The following is a 19,888-nucleotide window of genomic DNA, read 5'->3' as shown; positions in this document are numbered from 1 at the left end:
TCAGTTCACTTTTGGGCACTGTACGATGAGAGGAATATGAAAGCCTCCTAGAGGATGCTGGGAAAATCCACTGGAATGGTCAATGAGATTTGAGGGCCACCAGTCATATGGAGAGAACAGAAGAGTCACAGTTGTTCTCTTTTGAACAGGGAAGGTTAAGAGGAAACGTAATAATGATGCACAAAATTGATGAAGGGTTATAATAGAGCAGACAGGGAGAAACTCTTGCACTGACAAAAGGGTAAATAATTGGGCACAGTTTTGAAATCGATGGCAAATTACCCAGAGGGGAGCTGAGGGTGAGATTACTGTGTCCAAAGGAAGGTGGATGTGGATTCGATGGTAGCTTTCAAAAGGGAATTGGATAAATGCTCACAAATGAAAAAGGTGCAGGGCTGGAAGGAACGAGCAGGTGAGTGGAACCAATTCTACTGCTCTATCAAAGATCTGACACAGGCATAGTGGACTGAATGACTTCCTTCTGTGCTGTTAAGATTCCATGGTCTAGAGATCTAGGGATTTTGTTTTACACTTTGGCAAGTCGTTGCTATTTTCAATGTGCAGGATGGTTGAATAGGAAGTAGACGGTAACCTTTTTTCCAAAGAATCATGGCAAAGATGGCTTTTGTGTGCTCTGGTTTAGCCGATGTTTTCGCAAAATGCTAGAATTAATTGCTGCATTTGGCCACCCTGGATCTGGTGCAACCCAGTCCAAACCCTTGCTCCTTAAGATGCTCAATAGCTCCAAGAGTAGAGAGTTAAATGAGAGATGGCAGAGTCTCAGCTTCTCGTCACAATGTATGGTCTGTCTTACTTTTGCCATTGACAATCTGAGATTAACATCATGAGTGACTTTCTTGAAAGCAGCAATGCGGCATTCCTGAGGGATCCACAATCAGGCTTTTACTAAATGAGTTGAGTCACCCAGGAAAATGAAGTTCATCCAGTTTGCTCATCCTTCAATTGCAAAGATTGATTCTGGTTTCCATATTTTCTTACCTCTAAGTTTTTCATTTCAAGGATTCTATTTCAACTGTCTTTTCCCACTCTGTCTGAAGTGCTTCAATCATTCAGTTTTTGAGGCATCTAGAAATGTGTGCTGTGCCCGATCTTGCTTATCCCAGACTAGGAAAGAAAGAACAAACTTACATTTAAGTTATATCTCAGAATGTCCCAAAACTGCTTCCGGAACCATGTTGTGATGAAAGCCAATTTATCCAAACAACAATGAAATCAGTGTTGTACTGGTTTTCATTAAAAGGGGCAGCTCAGTGGCTAGCACTGCTGCTTCACATCACCAGCGACCCAGGTTCAATTCCAGCCTGAGGAGACTGTGTGGAGTTTGCATATTCTCCCCGTGACTACGTGGGTTTCCTTCAGGTACTCAAGTTTCCTCCCACAATCCAAAAATGTGCAGGTATTGGCCATGCTAAATTGCCCATAGTGTTCAGGGATGTGTAGATTGGTCAGAGATAAATGTAGAATAATGGGGAATGGGTTTGGGTGGGCTACTCTTCAGAGGGTCAGTGGGGACATGTTGGGCCAAATGGCCTGTTTCCACACTGTTGGGATTAGATAGGCTTTCATGACAAATCAATGAGCATCATGGTCCCTTTGTCCAATCCCTCCCACAGTGTACCTAAAAAGAAAGGAACACAATAAGGCCATTCAGCCCTTTTTTGTAATTTAATAAAGTCATGGCTGATCTTCAACTTTCCTTCTTTTTCCTCCCTTACCTGAATGCTTTAATAGCTTCAATTACCAAAAGTTTAGCATACTCTAATTTCAAATTAGCATTTTGGTCAAACAACAATTTCCATTTCTGGAAGAATTTCAAGCTTCTACAACTCATTTGTGTGTAAAAGTGCTTCCTAACTTCTGACTCTAATTTTTGAGTGCTCTGCAATCAAGGCCAGTCAGTAGAAATCATCTGTCTCCATTGACCCTTTTGGTTCCTCCTAATAAGGTAACAACTTCATTTGAATCAGCCTACACTCAAGCAAATGTGAACATACATTCATTTAAATTTACATTCTGACAACCTGCAAAGTAGGAACTCGTGACCATTGGTTTGGGCATCCAGTACTGAACACCTTTGGAGATGCACACGAGGTGTGGAAAGGTTGTTTTCCCCTTTGACGCAAAAGGATTGTCCCCCCTTTTTCGGAGACTCTTGGGCCTGGGGCATAATCTCAGTAAGGGCGGACAATTGTTTTCCTCTTGGGAGGTATTGAGGCTAGATTGGTGAGCATGTTTAAGTCGAAGATAAGACCGATGTCTGATCAGTAAGAGAATCAAGGGTTTTGGGGTAAAGGCAGGAAAATAGCATGGATGATTATCAGATCAGCTATGACCATATGAATGGTGGAGCAGATTCAATGGGCTGAATGTCCTACTTTTGCTCGCAAATTTTACTCCAAACCATGAGGATGCTTTGCCTCAGATGTCATGCTTCAGACATGTAGAAAAGAGGAGCAGAAGGAGGCCATTTGGCCCTTTGAGCCTGTGACATCATTCAATATGATCATGACTGATCATCCAACTCAGTAACCTGTTCCTGCTTTCACCCCATACCTTTTTATCTTTTTAGCCCTATGAACTATATCTAACTCCTTCTTTAAAAAGTTCAATGTTTTGAACTCAACCATTTTCTGCAGCTGTGAATTCCACAGGCTTATCGCAATCTGGGTGAAGACATTTTTCCTAATCTCAATCCTAAATAGTCTATTCCATACTTAGACTGTGACATCTGGTTCTGGATTCCCTGGTCATTGGAAACATCCTTGCTGCATCTACGCTATTAGAATTTTACAGGGCTGTATGAGATCTTCTCTCGTCAGTATTCTAAACTCCAGTGAACATAGTACTAACCGATCCAGTCTCTCTTCATAAGTCAGTCCTGCCAGGAATCAGTCTGGCCTCCAGTGACTTTAACTACAGACAAAATGAGAGCAGCCCAGGGCACCAAGCAGTGAGTGAGACACAGGAAATGTATGGATGGTTGAACTGCTAGTCCTCTAGGCTGTGTCCTTCAAGTTCAAATCAGATGCATAACTACAACGTGCATGGAACAGAAAAAAAACAAACAAACGACTGAAAGGAAAAATCAGATTAAATAGCTTTATTGGTAAACCGTGCAATCCTGACCTTTCAAAGCTCAATTCACTGCTCAAGGTCTAGAGAGTATTTATCGTCAAAAGATTCAATCTGATCTGACAGCACTCTCTGAATTCAAAGGGCACGCCTCCTTGTGTTACCTAATTTCCTGTGCACCACATTCTAATCTCCCTTATCTTACTGTAACCATCTTCACCCAGAAATTGGAAGTTTTCTTTTGACCTACGTGGAGGCAGTTCTTGTTCAATTATTTTCTGGTATCTTTTGAAGTGGCGAAAGACAAACTGAAATATTGATAACAAGTGACTGAAACCTCCTATGCTGACTACTCATTTGCATTTAATCAGATTGGGGCAGGTTCTTCTCACATCATGTCAATATGTGAGAGGCAAGCTAGGTAATATTGATGTCATTAGCCCAGGCCCAGCCCTTCTTTGCAAAATAGCATGTTTTAAAACATTTTTACTACTCTGTTTTATAAATATTTTCTAATCACCCTGTTTAGAGATGTTATTACAAACCTCTGGAGTAGTGGAATTTGAATCCAGGCCTTCTGGTCTAGAGGTAGGGACATTTCGCTTCCACACAGGAACCCTAATTACATATCAGCTAAATCCTCTGTTTTATATGATGGGAAAGCCTCCCGGGTTCATAACACATGTCACTTCCTGAAGTTGTCCTCCTCTTGTGTAGACAATCACCAGTAAAAGTAAAGTTGCCAACGTTCAAGAGGACCGTAGGGTTGCTCTCCCAGAGAAAGAGGCAACAAGTGGTGTGTTCAATCTGATGATCACCATGACTTAAGTAGGGGACGAGGTTGAGAAGACAAGACCTTCATGCTGACCTTAGCTGAGCACCAATCGCCAGTGCCCTTTAGATTAGATTCCCTACAGTGTGGGAACAGGCCCTTCAGCCCAACAAATCCACACTGACCCTTTGAAGACTAATCCACCCAGACCCATTTCCGCCTGACTAATTAACCTCTCACTATGTGTAATTTAGCATGGACAAAGCATCTGACCTGCACATCTTTGGACTGTGGGAGGAAACCAGAACACCCGGATGATAGACGGGGGAGAATGTGCAAACTCCACACAAACAGTCATCCGAGGCTGGAATTGAACGTGGGACCCTGGTGCTGTGAGGCAGCAGTGCTAACCACTGAGCCACCTTGCCACCCCATTGTAACACTGGCCAGAACTATTAAGTTCAGAACTTAGTCTCCCAGCCACCATAAGTGAGGGACACGTGCTACTGGAATTTTGAGCACCCTTCTAAATTGAGCCTTAGGACCTTCAAAAACATGTGTGCCACCTGATTTATTGTGCGTGTATTAAAATATTTGTGTCACAGTGGTGGTTTGTTATAAATGCAGGAAGTTCCATTTAGAAGGATGAGGGGATCAACTTGAAACTTAGAATGTTATTGGCCTGGACAGAGTGGATGTTGGGAAAATGTTTCCGTTGGTAGGAGAGACTAGGAGCCAAGGGCACAGCCTTAGAGTAAAGGGCAGACCTTTTAGAATGGAGATAAGGAGAAACTTCTTCAGCCAGAGAGTGGGGAATCGATGGAATTTATTGCCACAGAAGGCTGTGGAGGCCAGGTTATTGAGTATATTTAAGACTGAGATAGATTCTTGAGTATCAAGGGGATCAAGAGTTAGGGGGAGAAAGTGGAAGAATGGGAATGAGAAACTTACCAGCCATAATTGAATGGCGGGGCAGACACAGTGAGCTGAGTGACCTACTTTCTGCTCCTATGTCTTATGGTATTATTTTCAGACAGCACCAGTGAGAATCACAAGATTATAAGAAGACAGATTGATTTGTATTTTTGGACAAAAATTGCTGGCTTCTCCTTGGCTGAGGTTTGAGTGTCTGTTTGAATATTGTTCTGTGGTGCCACCACTGTATCTGGTTTGACCCATGCTTTTTTAAAGCTGCATCATGGTCATTATTCATTTCCTGACAGATACAAAGGCTCCACATGAAAAAGAAGCCAAACTGAGATCTGGGACTTATCAAATTCTGCTGTTCCCTTCTTTGAGACATTAGTCCCACTGGAAAGTCAATATGAGGAAATGCTTCAATTTTCTGTGATTTCCAATAGCCACCCAATCAGTTGGAGATGTCAAACTTGATTTCTTCAAACTTGATTTCTACATACTTTACACAACAGCATCAAGAGCTTGCTAATAACAAACGACATGGTGGCTCAGTGGTTAGCGTTGCTACCTCATGGTGTAAGGGATCTGGGTTTGATTCCACCCTTGCTAACTGTCTGTGTGGAGTTTGCGCATTCTCCCAATGTCTGCGTCGCTTTCCTCTGGGTGTCTCGGCTTCCTCCTACAGTCCAATGATTCTTCATCAGAGTTATCTAGACACAACGCTAGCTTGCTCTCTCCCCATGGATGCTGCTAGCACTTTTTTGTTTTCAGTGCAGATTCCAGCATCTGCAGTAATTTGCTCCTCTGCTGTCTGGCCAGATTGCAACTCATAAGACAGAGACTATGGCAAGGAATGGAGGGGCAGAAACAAGAGATGCGTGCTAGTAATTAGAATGGATTATGGGTTGAGGGGGAACTGGGATCCTAAAAGCATGCTTAGGTACAAGAATAACCGGTCTCTTTAATAGTTTCAGCCCTACCTCTCTCAGGCTGAAGCCTCAGTCATGGCCACTCCCACTCCAATCATGGGAAGCACCACAATGGCAGGTTGAGCACAATAGATGTATTCGTTCCCTATGGTCAGCCAAGTTATCTTTGGTTATAGAAACATAGATAAAAGGAGTGAGAGTAAGCTATTAGGCCCTTTTGAGCCTGTTCCATCATTCAATACACTCACAGTGGTTAGCACTGCTGCCTCACAGTGCCAGAGATCTGGGCTCAATTCCTGACTCAGGCAACTGACTGTGTGGAGTTTGCACATTCTCCCCATGTCTGCGTGGGTTTCCTCCCACAGTTCAAAGGTGTGCAGGTCAGGTGAATTGGCCATGCTAAATTATCCATAGTGTTAGGTAGGGGGTAAATGTAGGGGTATGGGTGGGTTCCGCTTTGGCGGGTCGGTGTGGATTTGTTGGGCCGAAGGGCCTGTTTCTACACTGTAATGTAATCTAATCTAAACACCTTGTTACAGCATTGATCCTTTTAGTCCTAATTACTAGATCCTTCTTGAAAATCATTGATGTTTTGGCCTCATTACTTTGTGGAAGAGAACCTCATAGGCTCAATACTCTCTGGCTGAAGGCATTTCTTTTTCGTCTCAGTACTAAATGGCTGACTCCATATCCTTAGTCTGTGATCCCTGGTCTTCCTGGTCATTGGGGCATCCTTCCTGCTTCTACCCTGCCTAGTCCTGTTGGAATTGTACAGACTTGTTAGAGATCCCCCTTCATTCTTCTAAACTCCAGTGAATCTAGCCTTAATGGACCTAATCTCTCTTCATACATCAGTCCTGCAATCCTAGGAATCTGTGCCATAAACCTTTGCACTCTCTCCATAGCCAGAACATCCTTTGTCAGATAAGGTGATCAAAGCTACATACAATACTTCATGTGTGGTCTCACCAAGGCACTATATGATTGTAGCAGGACATGCCCAAGCCCCACTCAGCCCAGAATTCCGGTTGGGATGCTCCGCACAAACAGTTAAACTAGCCCCTGCCTCTTGCGGGAATCTGTAGTGTCCCAGTTGTCTTAAATTTTGTGTTTTCTTTATTCAGTCATGGGATGAGGGTGTCACTGGCAGGGCTAGCATTTGATGCCCATCCCTAATTGCCCAGCTGGCAGTTAAGAGTCAACTGCATTGCTGTGGGTCTGGAGTCATATGTAGGCCGGACCAGCTGAGAATTGCAATTTCCTTCCCTAAAGGACATTAGTGAACTGGTTAGATTTTTAATGGCAATCAACAAGAGCTTCATGGGCATCATTAGACTCTCAAGTCCAGATTGTTATTGAATTCAAATTCCACCGCAGTGGGAGTCGAACCCCATTTCCCAGCACGTTACCTGGGTCTGTGGATTAACAGTCCAGCGCTAGGACCAGCAGGCCCCTGCCTCCCTATGAAGACCCATCAGTAATCCTTGAAGAAGTGCATTGGCTACCCTGACCCCTCCTCAAAGACGTCCTGGGTGCAGGTCAAAGTGAGGAACTGCCACACCAATTGATGGAGCTATTGTTAGACCCCTGTCAGCAACTAAAACTCAAAGCAATATGTATTCAAGATGCTGGTGCAGTGACTGCTCAGGAAATAGTCTAATGAATATGGGCTGCAAATGAATTCAGGAAATGCTGAAAAAGCTAGAATAGCAAAACAGTTGCTTTTAGGAATGTTGCAAACTCCTCTCCTTATTCAGGTGGATTAAGTTGCTTTGGGAGAATGAAAAAAAAATCATTACAGATGCACGAAGGAAAAGTTGCAATTTGTGCAGTGTACATCTGTGTGTTATAAGCTTCAAAGGACTTCACATCCTGCTGCCATCCCCTAAGCATCAAACCTGACCCTAGTGTTGCAGGTTGAGTGGTTTGACTGCTGTTGTACATCTTAAACACAACAAGATCTTTCAGATTAAAAACTGGATTCATGGAGATTTCAATCTCTCAGGATGTGGCCATGTAATCAGGCCGGCCTCAGAACAGCAAAGGGGCAGTCAATCCAGGAGCGTAATAGCTTTCAAAGCAACAAGCCTCTCCGAAAAGCAATGCAATTAGAAATAATATGCCAATGTATCCTTCCTATTATCCACCAGATACAGAGCAAGGCGAGACTGGCTTCCATCTGTATTGATATTCTTGTTTTTGGACTGCAGCTGATGCGGCTAATGCTGCCCTTGGCACTAGCTAAGGACTGACTCTTACCCCTGGTCATTCAGAGCCACTGCACACCACGCAGCAAATAAAGCCACAATCATCTCGAGGGTTCCCAAATCATGTTTCTTGTTGACCGATATAATCAGAGTGGACTCCCATCTGTCTACCACCGTCCTTCAGATAATTAGCCTGCCTGTACAATGTCCTCAGGTACTAATTTAGGTATCGGGCAGAAAGTAACACTGGGATGTTAATTGTACTTTGTAACCACACACACAGCAATTCAATACCATTATTCAGAGTGGGATTCGTTCTGTGTAGCGGGAGAAGCATTCTTGAATGCCCAAAGGATTCTGATTTGACGAGGGACAATCTTCAAATCCATAGCTTCATTAACCTAAAGCCTCAGCTGATCAGCATCTAACACCTGACCCAGCTACACATCCACTCTCCCAGTTGCTGCTTCTCCACTCCCACACAGACAACCTTATGGTTTGCTGCACACTTCAAGTGACTATGGGTGGGGCAATTTAGATTTCCTACAGTTTGGAAACAAGCCCTTTGGCCCAACCAAACCACACCGACACTCTGAAGAGTAATCCAGCCAGACCCATTTCCCTCTGATTAATGCACCTAACACTATGGGCAATTTAGCATGGACTGTGGGAGGAAACCCACGCAGACACTGCACGAATGTGCAAATTCCACACAGTCACCCAAGGCTGGAATTGAACCTGGGACCCTGGTGCTGTGAGGCAGCAGTGCTAACCACTGAGCCACCGTGCTGCCCCTGATCAGTAGTTGCATGGCATTTCTCTTTATGCCAGGCAGTGGATTTTTTTTGCCCAAGTACAATTAATTGCAGAGGCAAGAAGGACATGGCCTCACCTCTGGAGCAGGTGTAAACCGAGGAAAAAGCTGGTAGAAATTCACAGGAAATTCTTTCTGAACTGCAAAGCGTATGAATGTAATTCTGCTCACTGTTCCCATTAATGCCACAGAAATGTACCTAGAATTAGAATTAGACTTTATTGTCATGTACTCAAGTACAGGAGTACAGTGAGAAATGTCACCACATGCGCCATCTTAGGTACAAAGTACCTAGGAACAAATCTTGGGTACTAAAATTGATAAGGTACAAAAATGGAAAAATAAAACACGGAAAATGGTGGAGGGACTAAGCAGGCCTGGGTAGCATTTGTAGAGAGAGAATGAGATAGCGTTCTGAATCTAAAATGGGGGTTCAGTTTAGATGGAGAAGGCCGGACTGCTGTGGTGGGTCATGGGGATTATCAGAGCTGGAGGCTCTCGCTGCCTGACTTGGTACAGGAGGGAATGGGTCTCTGAGCGATCTCCCACCTCACAGTGATGGTCTCCTGCTGAATCGATTTTACGATTCTAGATTTAAAAAGTAAACGGAGACCTCCATGTTGAAGCATTCAATTTCTTCAATTACAGCCTGTGGAGCTGAAAGGCTCTCATTGTTTGCCCTCCTGATTCAGGAACCTACCTGCCATCCTGAATTGGACAGGAAGCCTTCCTTCCCCCTTAAAAATGCCCCTCAGTGATTGACTGCTCTTAGTGAGGGAGCTACAAAATCAAGATGCAGAAATGGTGCTGACCTCCGTTTCTTGCGTTTGTCACTACCTATCACTGTCCTTATCTGTCTCTGAGTGGATGTCTCGCGAACACTGTGTGTGTGTGTGAGTGTGATGTCAGTCTGCATCCATCTCAAAGGAAGTTTTTCTCCCCTCTACCTCGGTCTCTGTCTTTGGAAGCGTACTTCTCTATCTCTTTGCGAATATGTCTCTATAGATCCCTTTCTGGCTCTGTGTGTTTGTGGCTGGCTGTCTGTGCTGGTGTCTGCGTGTTTGTCTTTGCATCTGTTTTTTTGAAGTCCTCTGCAGAAACTCCATTAACCAATAAAACTAGCTTACCATCAGCTATTGTATGCATTGTAGTCCCTTCAAATTAATCTATTAGTAAATCAATTCACATTTAAAGCTGTCACACCCTCCAGGCAGACATTTAAAATGCACAAAGCTTTAAGATGTAATAACTGTGTCTACAACAGATTTCAACCTACCTAACAAATTGATAATAAGACAATGGTCAACTCTTTTTTTTGGGATTCTGTGTTCCTAACCTTATAATTCCTTTGTAGTTTGCTATTGCATAGCTCCCTGTTAACTGTGCCTTAGTGGGAAACACTTGTCTTTGATGCAGAGTCTGTGGTTTAATCCCACACTGTAAGTTTGAACTCAATTCCTAGGTGAACATGCCAATGAAATAGTGACATGGGCCTTTTTGTTTGGAGTCAAGTCCATCTACACTCTCTCGTGATGTAAAAGATTCCATGTTACTATTTCTGGCTGGGACAGCAATTATTGCCCATCCCTTGAGGAGAAGGCGGTGAATTTCGTTTAGGGAAATGTACAATGTTGTTAGGGAGGAACTTTGACTCGATGCTGGAGGAAGAGCAATATTAAGTCAGGAACTTGCAGGTAGTGATTTTCAATTTATCTACTGTCCTTGCCCTCCTGGACAATAGTGATCTTGAGTTTAGGAGGTGCTGTCTATGGAGCCTTGGTGAATTGCTGCATTGCAGCTTGTAGATGGCACACAACCTTTAGATGAGTCAATTGTGCAGAGAGTGAATGTTTCTGCCTGTGGTGCCAATCAAATGGGCTGCTTTGACCTGGATGGTGTCAAAGTTCTTGAGCGTTGGAACTACACCCATCCAGCTAAGTGAGGAATATTCCATCACACTCTTGACTTGTGCCTGACAGGCTTTGGGGAGTCAGGAGGTGAGCTACGCACTGCAGAATTCCTAGCCTCTGACCTGTTCTTGCTGCCTTTGTATTGATATAGCTATTCCTGTTCCATTTCTGGTAAATATTAACTCCCAGGATCAACATTCTTTCTCATTTTTCTTTCTGCTGTATGGACGTCCACGAACTGTGCATGGTAGCAGCTCCTGGAAGCAGAAGCCAGTGTGTCAGCGCAATGATCAGTGTGCGCAGAGCCTCCAAGGCAGAGAGAATGTTGCATAGGATGCCAACAGTGGTAAACTCATTGATGGCAATGCCATTGAATATCACTGGGTAATGATTAGATTTGCTTTTGTTGGAGATGGTCATTGCCTGTCATTTGTGTGGTGCAGGTATTACTTTCTACTTTTGAGCCCAAGCCTGGATATTATTCATCACAACTATCCCTGATGTCAATGCTGCATTTGACTGAGTGTGACATCTAGCAAACCTACAGTCAATTGGAATTGGGGGAAAGGTCTCCACTGGTTGGAGCATTGTTATTGTTGCTGGAGATTAATCATCTCAGTCCCAGGACACCCCTTCAGGAGTTCCTTAGGGAGGTATTCTAGGCCCAAACATCTTCAACAAAGGCCTCCCTCCATCGTAAGATCAGATGTTGGGATATTTGCTGATGATTTCATAATTTTCCCATCATTCATGACTTCTCAGACACTGCAGCTGCCATGTCCATATGTAGCAAGACTTGGACATCCTCCAGGTTTGAGATGGCAAGTGTGAGGCAGTGACCATCTTCAAGAAGAGAGAGTCTAATTATCTCCCTTGATATTCAATGTTAAAAATCGGACAACACCAAGTTATAGTCCAATAGGTTTATTTGGAAGTACTAGCTTTTGGAGCACTGTTCTTTCAGCAGGTAGCTAGCAGGATCATAAAGCACAGAATTTCTAGCATAAGATCATAGTGTCATGCAGCTGATACATTATACTGAACCAACCTAGATTGCTGTTAAGTCTTTCATCTTTTAAAATGAGTTACAGGTTTGATTCATTAATATGTAAATCCCAGAACTTCTTTCAAGTCACATTCCCAAAATAACTTAAGGTTTTATATAAAAAATGACGACATCTCCCCTCAGACAATGCATACAGGCATGAGTTTAGAATCTGTCCATATCTCAATCTTGAGTCAGACCCGAGCAGCGCTCCAAAAGCTGCTACTTCCAAATAAATCTGTTTGACTATAACCTGGTGTTGTGTGATTGTTAACTTTGTCCAGCCCAGTCCAACACCTGCACCTATTCATCATTGGTATTCAATGGCATTCCCAAAACGGAATCCCTTGCCATAAATCTGGAAGTTATAACTGACCAGAAACTGAACTGAATAAACTATATAAATACATTGGTACAAGAACAAGTCAGGGGCTAGGAATTGTAGAGTGAGTAACTCACCTCCTACCACCTCAATGCTTGTACATTTACTGCAAGGCACAAGTCAGGAGTGTGATGGAATAAACTAAACTTGCCAGATGTGTTCAGCTTGTTAACAATCAGAATCAGAATCAGAATCATCTGATTCCTAATGAGGGGCTTATGCCCAAAATGTCGATTCTCCTGCTCCTCCGATGCTGCCTGACCTGCTGTGCTTTTCCGGTACCACACTCTTGACTCTGATCTCCAGCATCTGCAGTCCTCACTTTCTCCTTCACTAACAATCATGCAGCTCAACACCATCTGGAACACAACAGCCCATTTGATTAGCATCCCATCAGCCATCTTCAACATTCAGTCCCTCTTTCACTAATGCACATTGGCAGCAGTGTGTATCATCTATTAGGTGCGTTGCTGCCTCACTCAGCCTCCTTCAACAGCACTCTTCCAAATCCCAGGCCCCTACCACTGAGATATACAAGGGCAGGAGATACACGGGAATATTACTTCCTGTATTTAAGCCACCGCCCTGATTTGGATCTATTATTGGATCAAAATATTATGATTTCCTTCCTAACGATGCTGTGGGTGTCCTTACACTACACAAAATGCAATGATTCAATTAGGTAGCACAGGATCACCTTTTCAAGGGAAATTAAGGATGAGCAATAAATAGTAGTCCTCTTCAGGACACCCACAACCTATAAATAAATAAAACAAATATAGTTCCTGGATGCATTTTGCATGATTGCATGGCAATGTCTCAATCCCCGTTAGTCAACCTGCACCAATGTGTCATGGAGTGTGCTGATGGGAGCAAGATGTAAAGCTTCAGGAACATTATCACTTTTTTCAGAAAGTGACAATCCTCCAATCTCCTGGCCAGTATTCCCCACTCGACCACTTCACACAAACAGATTCTCTGGTTGTTATAATGTTGCTGTTGTTGCCACCAGACCCTGGACAAGCCCCCACTTTGTTACAGTTAGAACTCGGTGAGATTATCCAAATTATTTAATTTCCATGTGAGATAACCTAACTTGTAAAAGAAACCAATTTAACCATGTGTTCTTGAGTTAGCAGAAGTGCTTTTCTATTAAAACGCGAGAAGAAATATTAGCGCAACATGCATGCACATAGATTAGAAATGAGAGTTGAATCCAAAAATGATAAAAGTGAAAAGATATATGGATTTGTACCTATTGGTCATTCTTGCAGAGTAGGTAGTGGAATGTTGATTGTTGACCAGTCAATTTCAGGAGTCTTGGCATTTCGGGTTAGTTCAAATCCATTTGTTTACTTTAAACCATGGCTTCTGGCTAGCTGGCTTCTTGCACTGAGTGAGAGAATCCTCTACCTTCACTGCAGGGGTAACTAGTGGGTGGATTTTCCACTATTTCCTTTGCAGCAGACTAGTACTTAAACCCAAACTAGATACACAAGTATCTCATCCTATTGATAAACACAAGGTCCTCGATGTCTTGCCTTCAAATAACACATACAAACCTAGGGTTGAACCAATTTATTCTTCTATGTTTTTGAAAGGGAAAGATTCAAAACATGTCCTTTTACTGAGGCTATTCTGATCAGTTTCCAATATCATTTTCACCAGAGAACCTGCAGGAGATTACAGCTCTGTTTATAGTGCATTTTCTCCCTTTTAAGTCCAATGCTTTGAATCTTCCTCGACACTCCATTAGATGTGACATTCTAAAGTAGTCTCCAGACAGCTACTGAATTCATAGCGGAAGGGATTTTGGCTGAATCAGCCCCCTTTTATCATAGAATCATACAGTGCAGAAGCAGGCCATTCAGCACATTGAGTCCATGCCAACCCTCCGAAGAGCAGCTCACCAAGACCCAACCTATACCCTATATCTGTAACCTTACATTTCCCACGGCTAAAGCACCTGGCCTGCAGATCCCTGGACAATTTTCTCCTTTGAATCCTCCCACTTCCTCCAAACCAAAGGGGTAGCCATGGGCACACGTATGGGCCCCAGCTATGCCTGTCTCTTTGTTGGCTACATAGAGCAGTTGATCTTCCGTAATTACACCAGCACCACTCCCCACCTCTTCCTCCGCTACATTGATGACTGCATTGGCGCCACCTCGTGCTCCCGTGAGGAGGTTGAGCAATTCATCAACTTCACCAACACATTCCACCCTGACCTTAAATTTACCTGGACCATCTCTGACACCTCCCTCCCCTTCCTGGACCTCTCCATCTCCATTAATGACGACCGACTTGACACTGACGTTTTTTACAAACCCACCGACTCCCACAGCTACCTGGATTACACCTCTTCCCACCCTACCTCTTGCAAAAATGCCATCCCGTATTCCCAATTACTCCGCCTCCGCTGGATCTGTTCCCAGGAGGACCAGTTCCACCACAGAACACACCAGATGGCCTCCTTCTTTAGAGACTGCAAATTCCCTTCCCAAGTGGTTAAAGTTGCCCTCCAATGCATCTCGTCCACATCCCGCACCTCCGCCCTCAGACCCCACCCCTCCAACCATAACAAGGACAGAACGCCCCTGGTGCTCACCTTCCACCCTACCAACCTTCACATAAACCAACTCATCTGCCGACATTTCCGCCACCTCCAAACAGACCCCACTACCAGGGATATATTTCCCTCCCCACCCCTTTCCGCCTTCCGCAAAGACCGTTCCCTCCGTGACTACCTGGTCAGGTCCACGCCCCCAAACAACTCACCCTCCAATCCTGGCACTTTCCCCTGCCACCGCAGGAACTGTAAAACCTGCGCCCACGCCTCCTCCCTCACCTCTATCCAAGGCCCTAAAGGAGCCTTCCACATCCATCAAAGTTTTACTTGCACATCCACTAATATCATTTATTGTATCCGTTGCTCCCGATGCGGTCTCCTCTACATTGGGGAGACTGGGCACCTCCTAGCAGAGTGCTTTAGGGAACATCTCCGGGACACCTGCACCAATCAACCAAACCGCCCCGTGGCCCAACATTTCAACTCCCCCTCCCACTCTGCCGAGGACATGGAGGTCCTGGGCCTCCTTCACCGCCGCTCCCTCACCACCAGACGCCTGGAGGAAGAACGCCTCATCTTCCGCCTCGGAACACTTCAACCCCAGGGCATCAATGTGGACTTCAACAGTTTCCTCATTTCCCCTTCCCCCACCTCGCCCTAGTTCTAAACTTCCAGCTCAGTAACTGTCCCCTTGACTTGCCCGGACTTGTCCGACCTGCCTATCTTCTTTTCCACCTATCCACTCCACCCTCTCCTCCTTGACCTATCACCTTCATCCCCTCCCCCACTCACCCATTGTACTCTATGCTGCTTTCTCCCCACCCCCACCCTCCTCTAGCTTATCTCTCCACGCTTCAGGCTCACTGCCTTTATTCCTGATGAAGGGCTTTTGCCCGAAACCTCGATTTCGAAGCTATTTGGATGCTGCCTGAACTGCTGTGCTCTTCCAGCACCACTAATCCAGAATCCACTTTGGCATGGCCAATCCACTTGACCTGCACATCTTTGGACTGTGAGAGGAAACTGGATTGCCTGGAGGAAACCCACAAAGACACAGGAAGAATGCGCAAATTCCACACACAGTGGCCTGAGGCTGGAATTAAACCTGGCGTTGTGAGGCAGCAGTGCTCGCCACCATGCCGCCCAAATGTAGATTTTAATTTAAACACCTGTGTTGAAATTAAAGTTCAATATCTGCATTGGTCCTCTGGGTAATGATCTGAGGCTGTGACTCTGTTTGCTGTGTATCAAATGACTGCTACATATCAGTCTCTTTCTCTGTACATTTGCATTTTACCATTTAAGGTAATATTTGCAGAAACTGCATGACAGAGCACAGGTTCTAAGTGCCTACTTGAGAAAATCTGCCCTAATCATTGGCATCAAAATGCCTGGCTCTTGTCTTTATTTTGTAATTGTTCTTTGTTGGGTATGATCACCTTAATCTGGGATACCTTTAAAGGATTTTTTCTCCGTAAGCCTGTGGTGTTGACCTGATGGATTGAAGCCTTTTCATTCAAGGACATCTCTCAGGAGCCGACTTCTGATTACAGGGCTGCAGGTCCTGTCATTTCCTTTCACCAGACATTTATATCCAGCTCGAAAGTTATAAGCTCAGCGTAGGCCAGATGCCAATATCTTTCAGCACCTTTTACTCTTGGAAGGTCTGCTTGCTCAAAGGTATATTGAACCGCTTTGTGTGCGTGTTATATTTAGTGTGACAGGCTAATAAAGAGATCTTGCTTATATCTTCCTTATTAAAACCTTTCCCTTCACAATCTGTAATGCTTCCGATGTTTTATTAAGTACAAATAATGTATTGCTCTCCAAACAGAAGGGCTAGTCAGAAGCCTAGCAGTCTATATCTCTCATGTTTTCAAATTAGCTCCAGGAATAAGTGCTCACTTGTATCCTTCGATTTTTATGAGCTTAATGCTCTCTCCATGACTCCACCCATCCTGCCACACTGCTGAAATCTAGCACTGACTGAGTCTTGTCTGAGGAATAGATCGCAGTATCTCAATCATTGCCAAGAGGCCACTTTTCATTGGAAGAGCTCCAGTGTTGAATGTTGACACGCTGTCTAATATGTCTTCAACTGAGATTCTCACAGGCCCAAATGCACACTCTTAACAACACACCAACACCTTACAGATACAAATGCATTCTCAAACCATACAAACAAATCCAGGCAGATATTAAACACACAAACAATTTGCACATATATCTATACCTTCAGGTGGCTTCCAACCTCCCATAACACCATTCAAGGGTTAGAAGGGGAGTTCTCTGCAATATCCTGGCCAATACAGTAGTTATCCCACAGCCAAAGCTGCTAATCAAAGATTATCTGGTCATTATTTCATTAACGGTAAAACGTTTTGAGACATTCTGAGATCAGGAAAAGCACAACATAAAATGCAGGTCTCCTTTTTAATATTTGTTTTAGATCTGTGGCTCTTCAAAGAAATTGCATTTACTACCAGATTCTTTCCTGTAGATACAGTCAGCTGGCTATTTAAACCAGGAATAAGAGATGAAAATCAGCCCCTTTGTGTGTTTGATTAAATGCTGATTGTTGGGAATCTAAATTAATCATGGTTACGTTGTGGATTATGTCAATAATAATGTATCAAAAGAAACATGTACTCCTCCATGTGTATACACAAACATAGACACACACATACACAAACATACGGGGCATCTGTCACAAAGCTGGTCCCTTTTCTTTCTAAAAGCTGTTCCTTGGCTCAAGGAGACTCTGTCCTTGATTTTTTTTTCCAGAGGGGTAATAAACCGGGCTGGACTCCAATCAGTCTGGTTTGCTGCAGAGATGAAAAGGATTTGTAAACAGATGGGACTTCAGTCCAAAGTGGTCCTGCTTTAGAAGTGACCTGTATAAAGAGAGGGGAGTGGTGAGTTCTCTAGCTGAGCTGGGCTGAGCAGTTTTAGTTCAGTCTTGAACTGGAAAGTTCAACAGGGAGCTGTGTGGAAACTCTCTCTCTTTTCTGCCCTTCAGCTTTAACCTGTTAGCATGTGTTCCATTTAGACTGGGTTTTAAAGGGGGTTTGCTCACTGGGACTGTTGTGTGTATTCAGAACAGCATAATTAAACCTGGCTAAATAGGTTGAGTTCTGCACGGGTTCTTTATTCTGTTCTTTGTGTTTCATTGTGTAATTTTGTGAATAAATGTATTTGTCTGTTCTAAAATCTAGTTGTCAATCTAGTTATCTTACTCCGGGTAAATATCACTGTATACTTACCGAAACAAATTGAAAAGTTAGGTCTAGGGCTGCCTGCTTAAGAATGTTTTGAGTGGTCTGGCCAATCCATAACACATCAACTTATCTGGATGGAGGTCAGACAGGAGTTTTCACAGGGTTCTCCCACTCATGCACCATAACATCAATACAGGAATGACAGTAGTCCCACAACTGCAAAACTAGGTGTCTGTCAGTAAAGGAGATCGGTCCCTACATTGCTAGCCTATACAATGCAAGCTGAGAGCCTGTGTAAGTTGTGTAACTGTTACATTAGTCAATTCGTGGTGAAGCAATCCAGAGATAACCCTGAGCCCCATATAGATCAATGTCGTTTCCCCAGCAGTGATGAAAAAGTTGTGTTGCATTATCAGCAGAATAAAATTTAGCCTCAAAGACAGCTGCTGATTAAACCTTGATTAAAAGTAACTCTTTATCACATAAACTTTCGGAAAGTGTTTGGGGACATTAATGCCAGGATGAATGTGAATCAGTATTGACAGCATTCTTAAAACGGAAAGACTTTGAAGGACGAGAGATGATTCAATGGTAATTTAAGCTTCACCTCTGCATTTTTAATCCGTGGAAATCCTGAAACTCTTTGATCTTGTGGAGTGATCTGACAGAAATCTTTGCTGGTTGTTTGAGATGGGCTTTGTTCTCGAGTTCTGCCTTTTGATTTTCTTTAAAGTAATACTATGTCTGTCTTATGCTCTCTGCAGTGCCACCACAGATCGTCGTGAGACCTCGAGATCAGATTGTAGCCCAGGGCCGCTCCGTAATCTTCCTCTGTGAGACGAAGGGGAACCCTCCGCCCGCTGTCTTTTGGCAAAAAGAGGGAAGCCAGGTGGGATTTGTTCCAGTTACACAGCAGCGCAAACTCACTTATTTATTCTTTCTCGCGGAAAAAAAATCTGCAACATCTACATGGGAGGGTCGAAGTGCTGTGAAAATGGGGAGTATGCTAGTGAACATCAGTTATAATTCAAACCTTTCATCTGAGGTGATTAATGGTTCAATCATATCCTTCTATTTTAAAACATAAATAAACAGAAAATGCTGGGAATGCTCAGCAAGTCAGGTAGCTTCTGTGGAGAGAGAAACAATTTTGAGTTAACCTAGCCGAAGGAAAACTTTTCATCCTCACCAAACCTGAGCTGGGTGTAATTGATGGTGATGTTGGCTATGAGAACTGAAAGAGTATTCCATAGCCGAACACCGAGGTCCTCGTCTTTGGTTAGCAGATAAAATAATAGATGACATGCTTACAAACAAGGCAACTCTTCCCACAAGTTTATTTGTTTGCGGATGATAAAGGTTCTTTCAAGAGCTCCTTGGTTTTAGTATGTAGGGACTGGTTTCTGTGGTTTGTGAGCGCTTTTCACGAGCTGTTGGACTTCCACATCACTGGTGCTGTTCAGAATTTGAATGGAGAAAGCACCTGAGCAACTATTCTGCAGAATCATTACTGTAACCACAATGCCCCAAACACCAGGGAAATAGCCTGCAAGGTTAACTGTTACATTTGGACAAAATAAAGCCAACCTAACTGTTCAAGGTATTCTAATGCTGTTAGTAAGATCATTCCCAGTGATTGAATAAAGAACTTTTTAGATTCTAAGAGATTAGAGTTCCTTACAGTGTGGAAACAGGCTCTTTGACCCAAGAAGTCCACACCGACCCTCCGAACAGCAACCCACCCAGACCCATTTCACTCTTACTAATGCACCTAACACTATGGGCAATTTAGCATGGCCAATTCACCTGACCTGCACATCTTTGGACTGTGGGAGGAAACCGGAGCACCCAGAGGAAACCCACGCAGGCACAGTGAGAATGTGCAAACTCCACACAGACAGTCACCCGAGGTGGGAATCGAACTCAGGTCTCTGGTGCTGTGAGGCAGTAGTGCTAACCACTGAGCCACCATGCCGCCCCTCATTTTGTATCTTGGACTCATCATATTAATTGAACCTCTTTTAATGGCCT

General features: G+C 43.8%; 1 protein-coding gene across 4 annotated transcripts in view; it reads left to right on the top strand.

The window, feature by feature from the left end:
* robo3 (roundabout, axon guidance receptor, homolog 3 (Drosophila)) overlaps positions 1-19,888 on the top strand; it is a 578,410-nt gene that overhangs the window by 411,952 nt on the left and 146,570 nt on the right. For all 4 annotated transcript variants that reach the window (XM_072593115.1, XM_072593113.1, XM_072593112.1 and 1 more), the window contains exon 7: positions 18,622-18,746. In XM_072593115.1, the coding sequence (XP_072449216.1) occupies positions 18,622-18,746 (125 nt within the window). The remainder of the gene's footprint in view (positions 1-18,621; positions 18,747-19,888) is intronic.

This window comes from Chiloscyllium punctatum, chromosome 23 (genome assembly GCF_047496795.1).
Source record: "Chiloscyllium punctatum isolate Juve2018m chromosome 23, sChiPun1.3, whole genome shotgun sequence".
Taxonomy (NCBI): domain Eukaryota; kingdom Metazoa; phylum Chordata; class Chondrichthyes; order Orectolobiformes; family Hemiscylliidae; genus Chiloscyllium; species Chiloscyllium punctatum.
The sequence above is the reverse complement of the archived record's forward strand: the minus strand, read 5'-3'. Positions and strand labels throughout refer to the sequence as shown.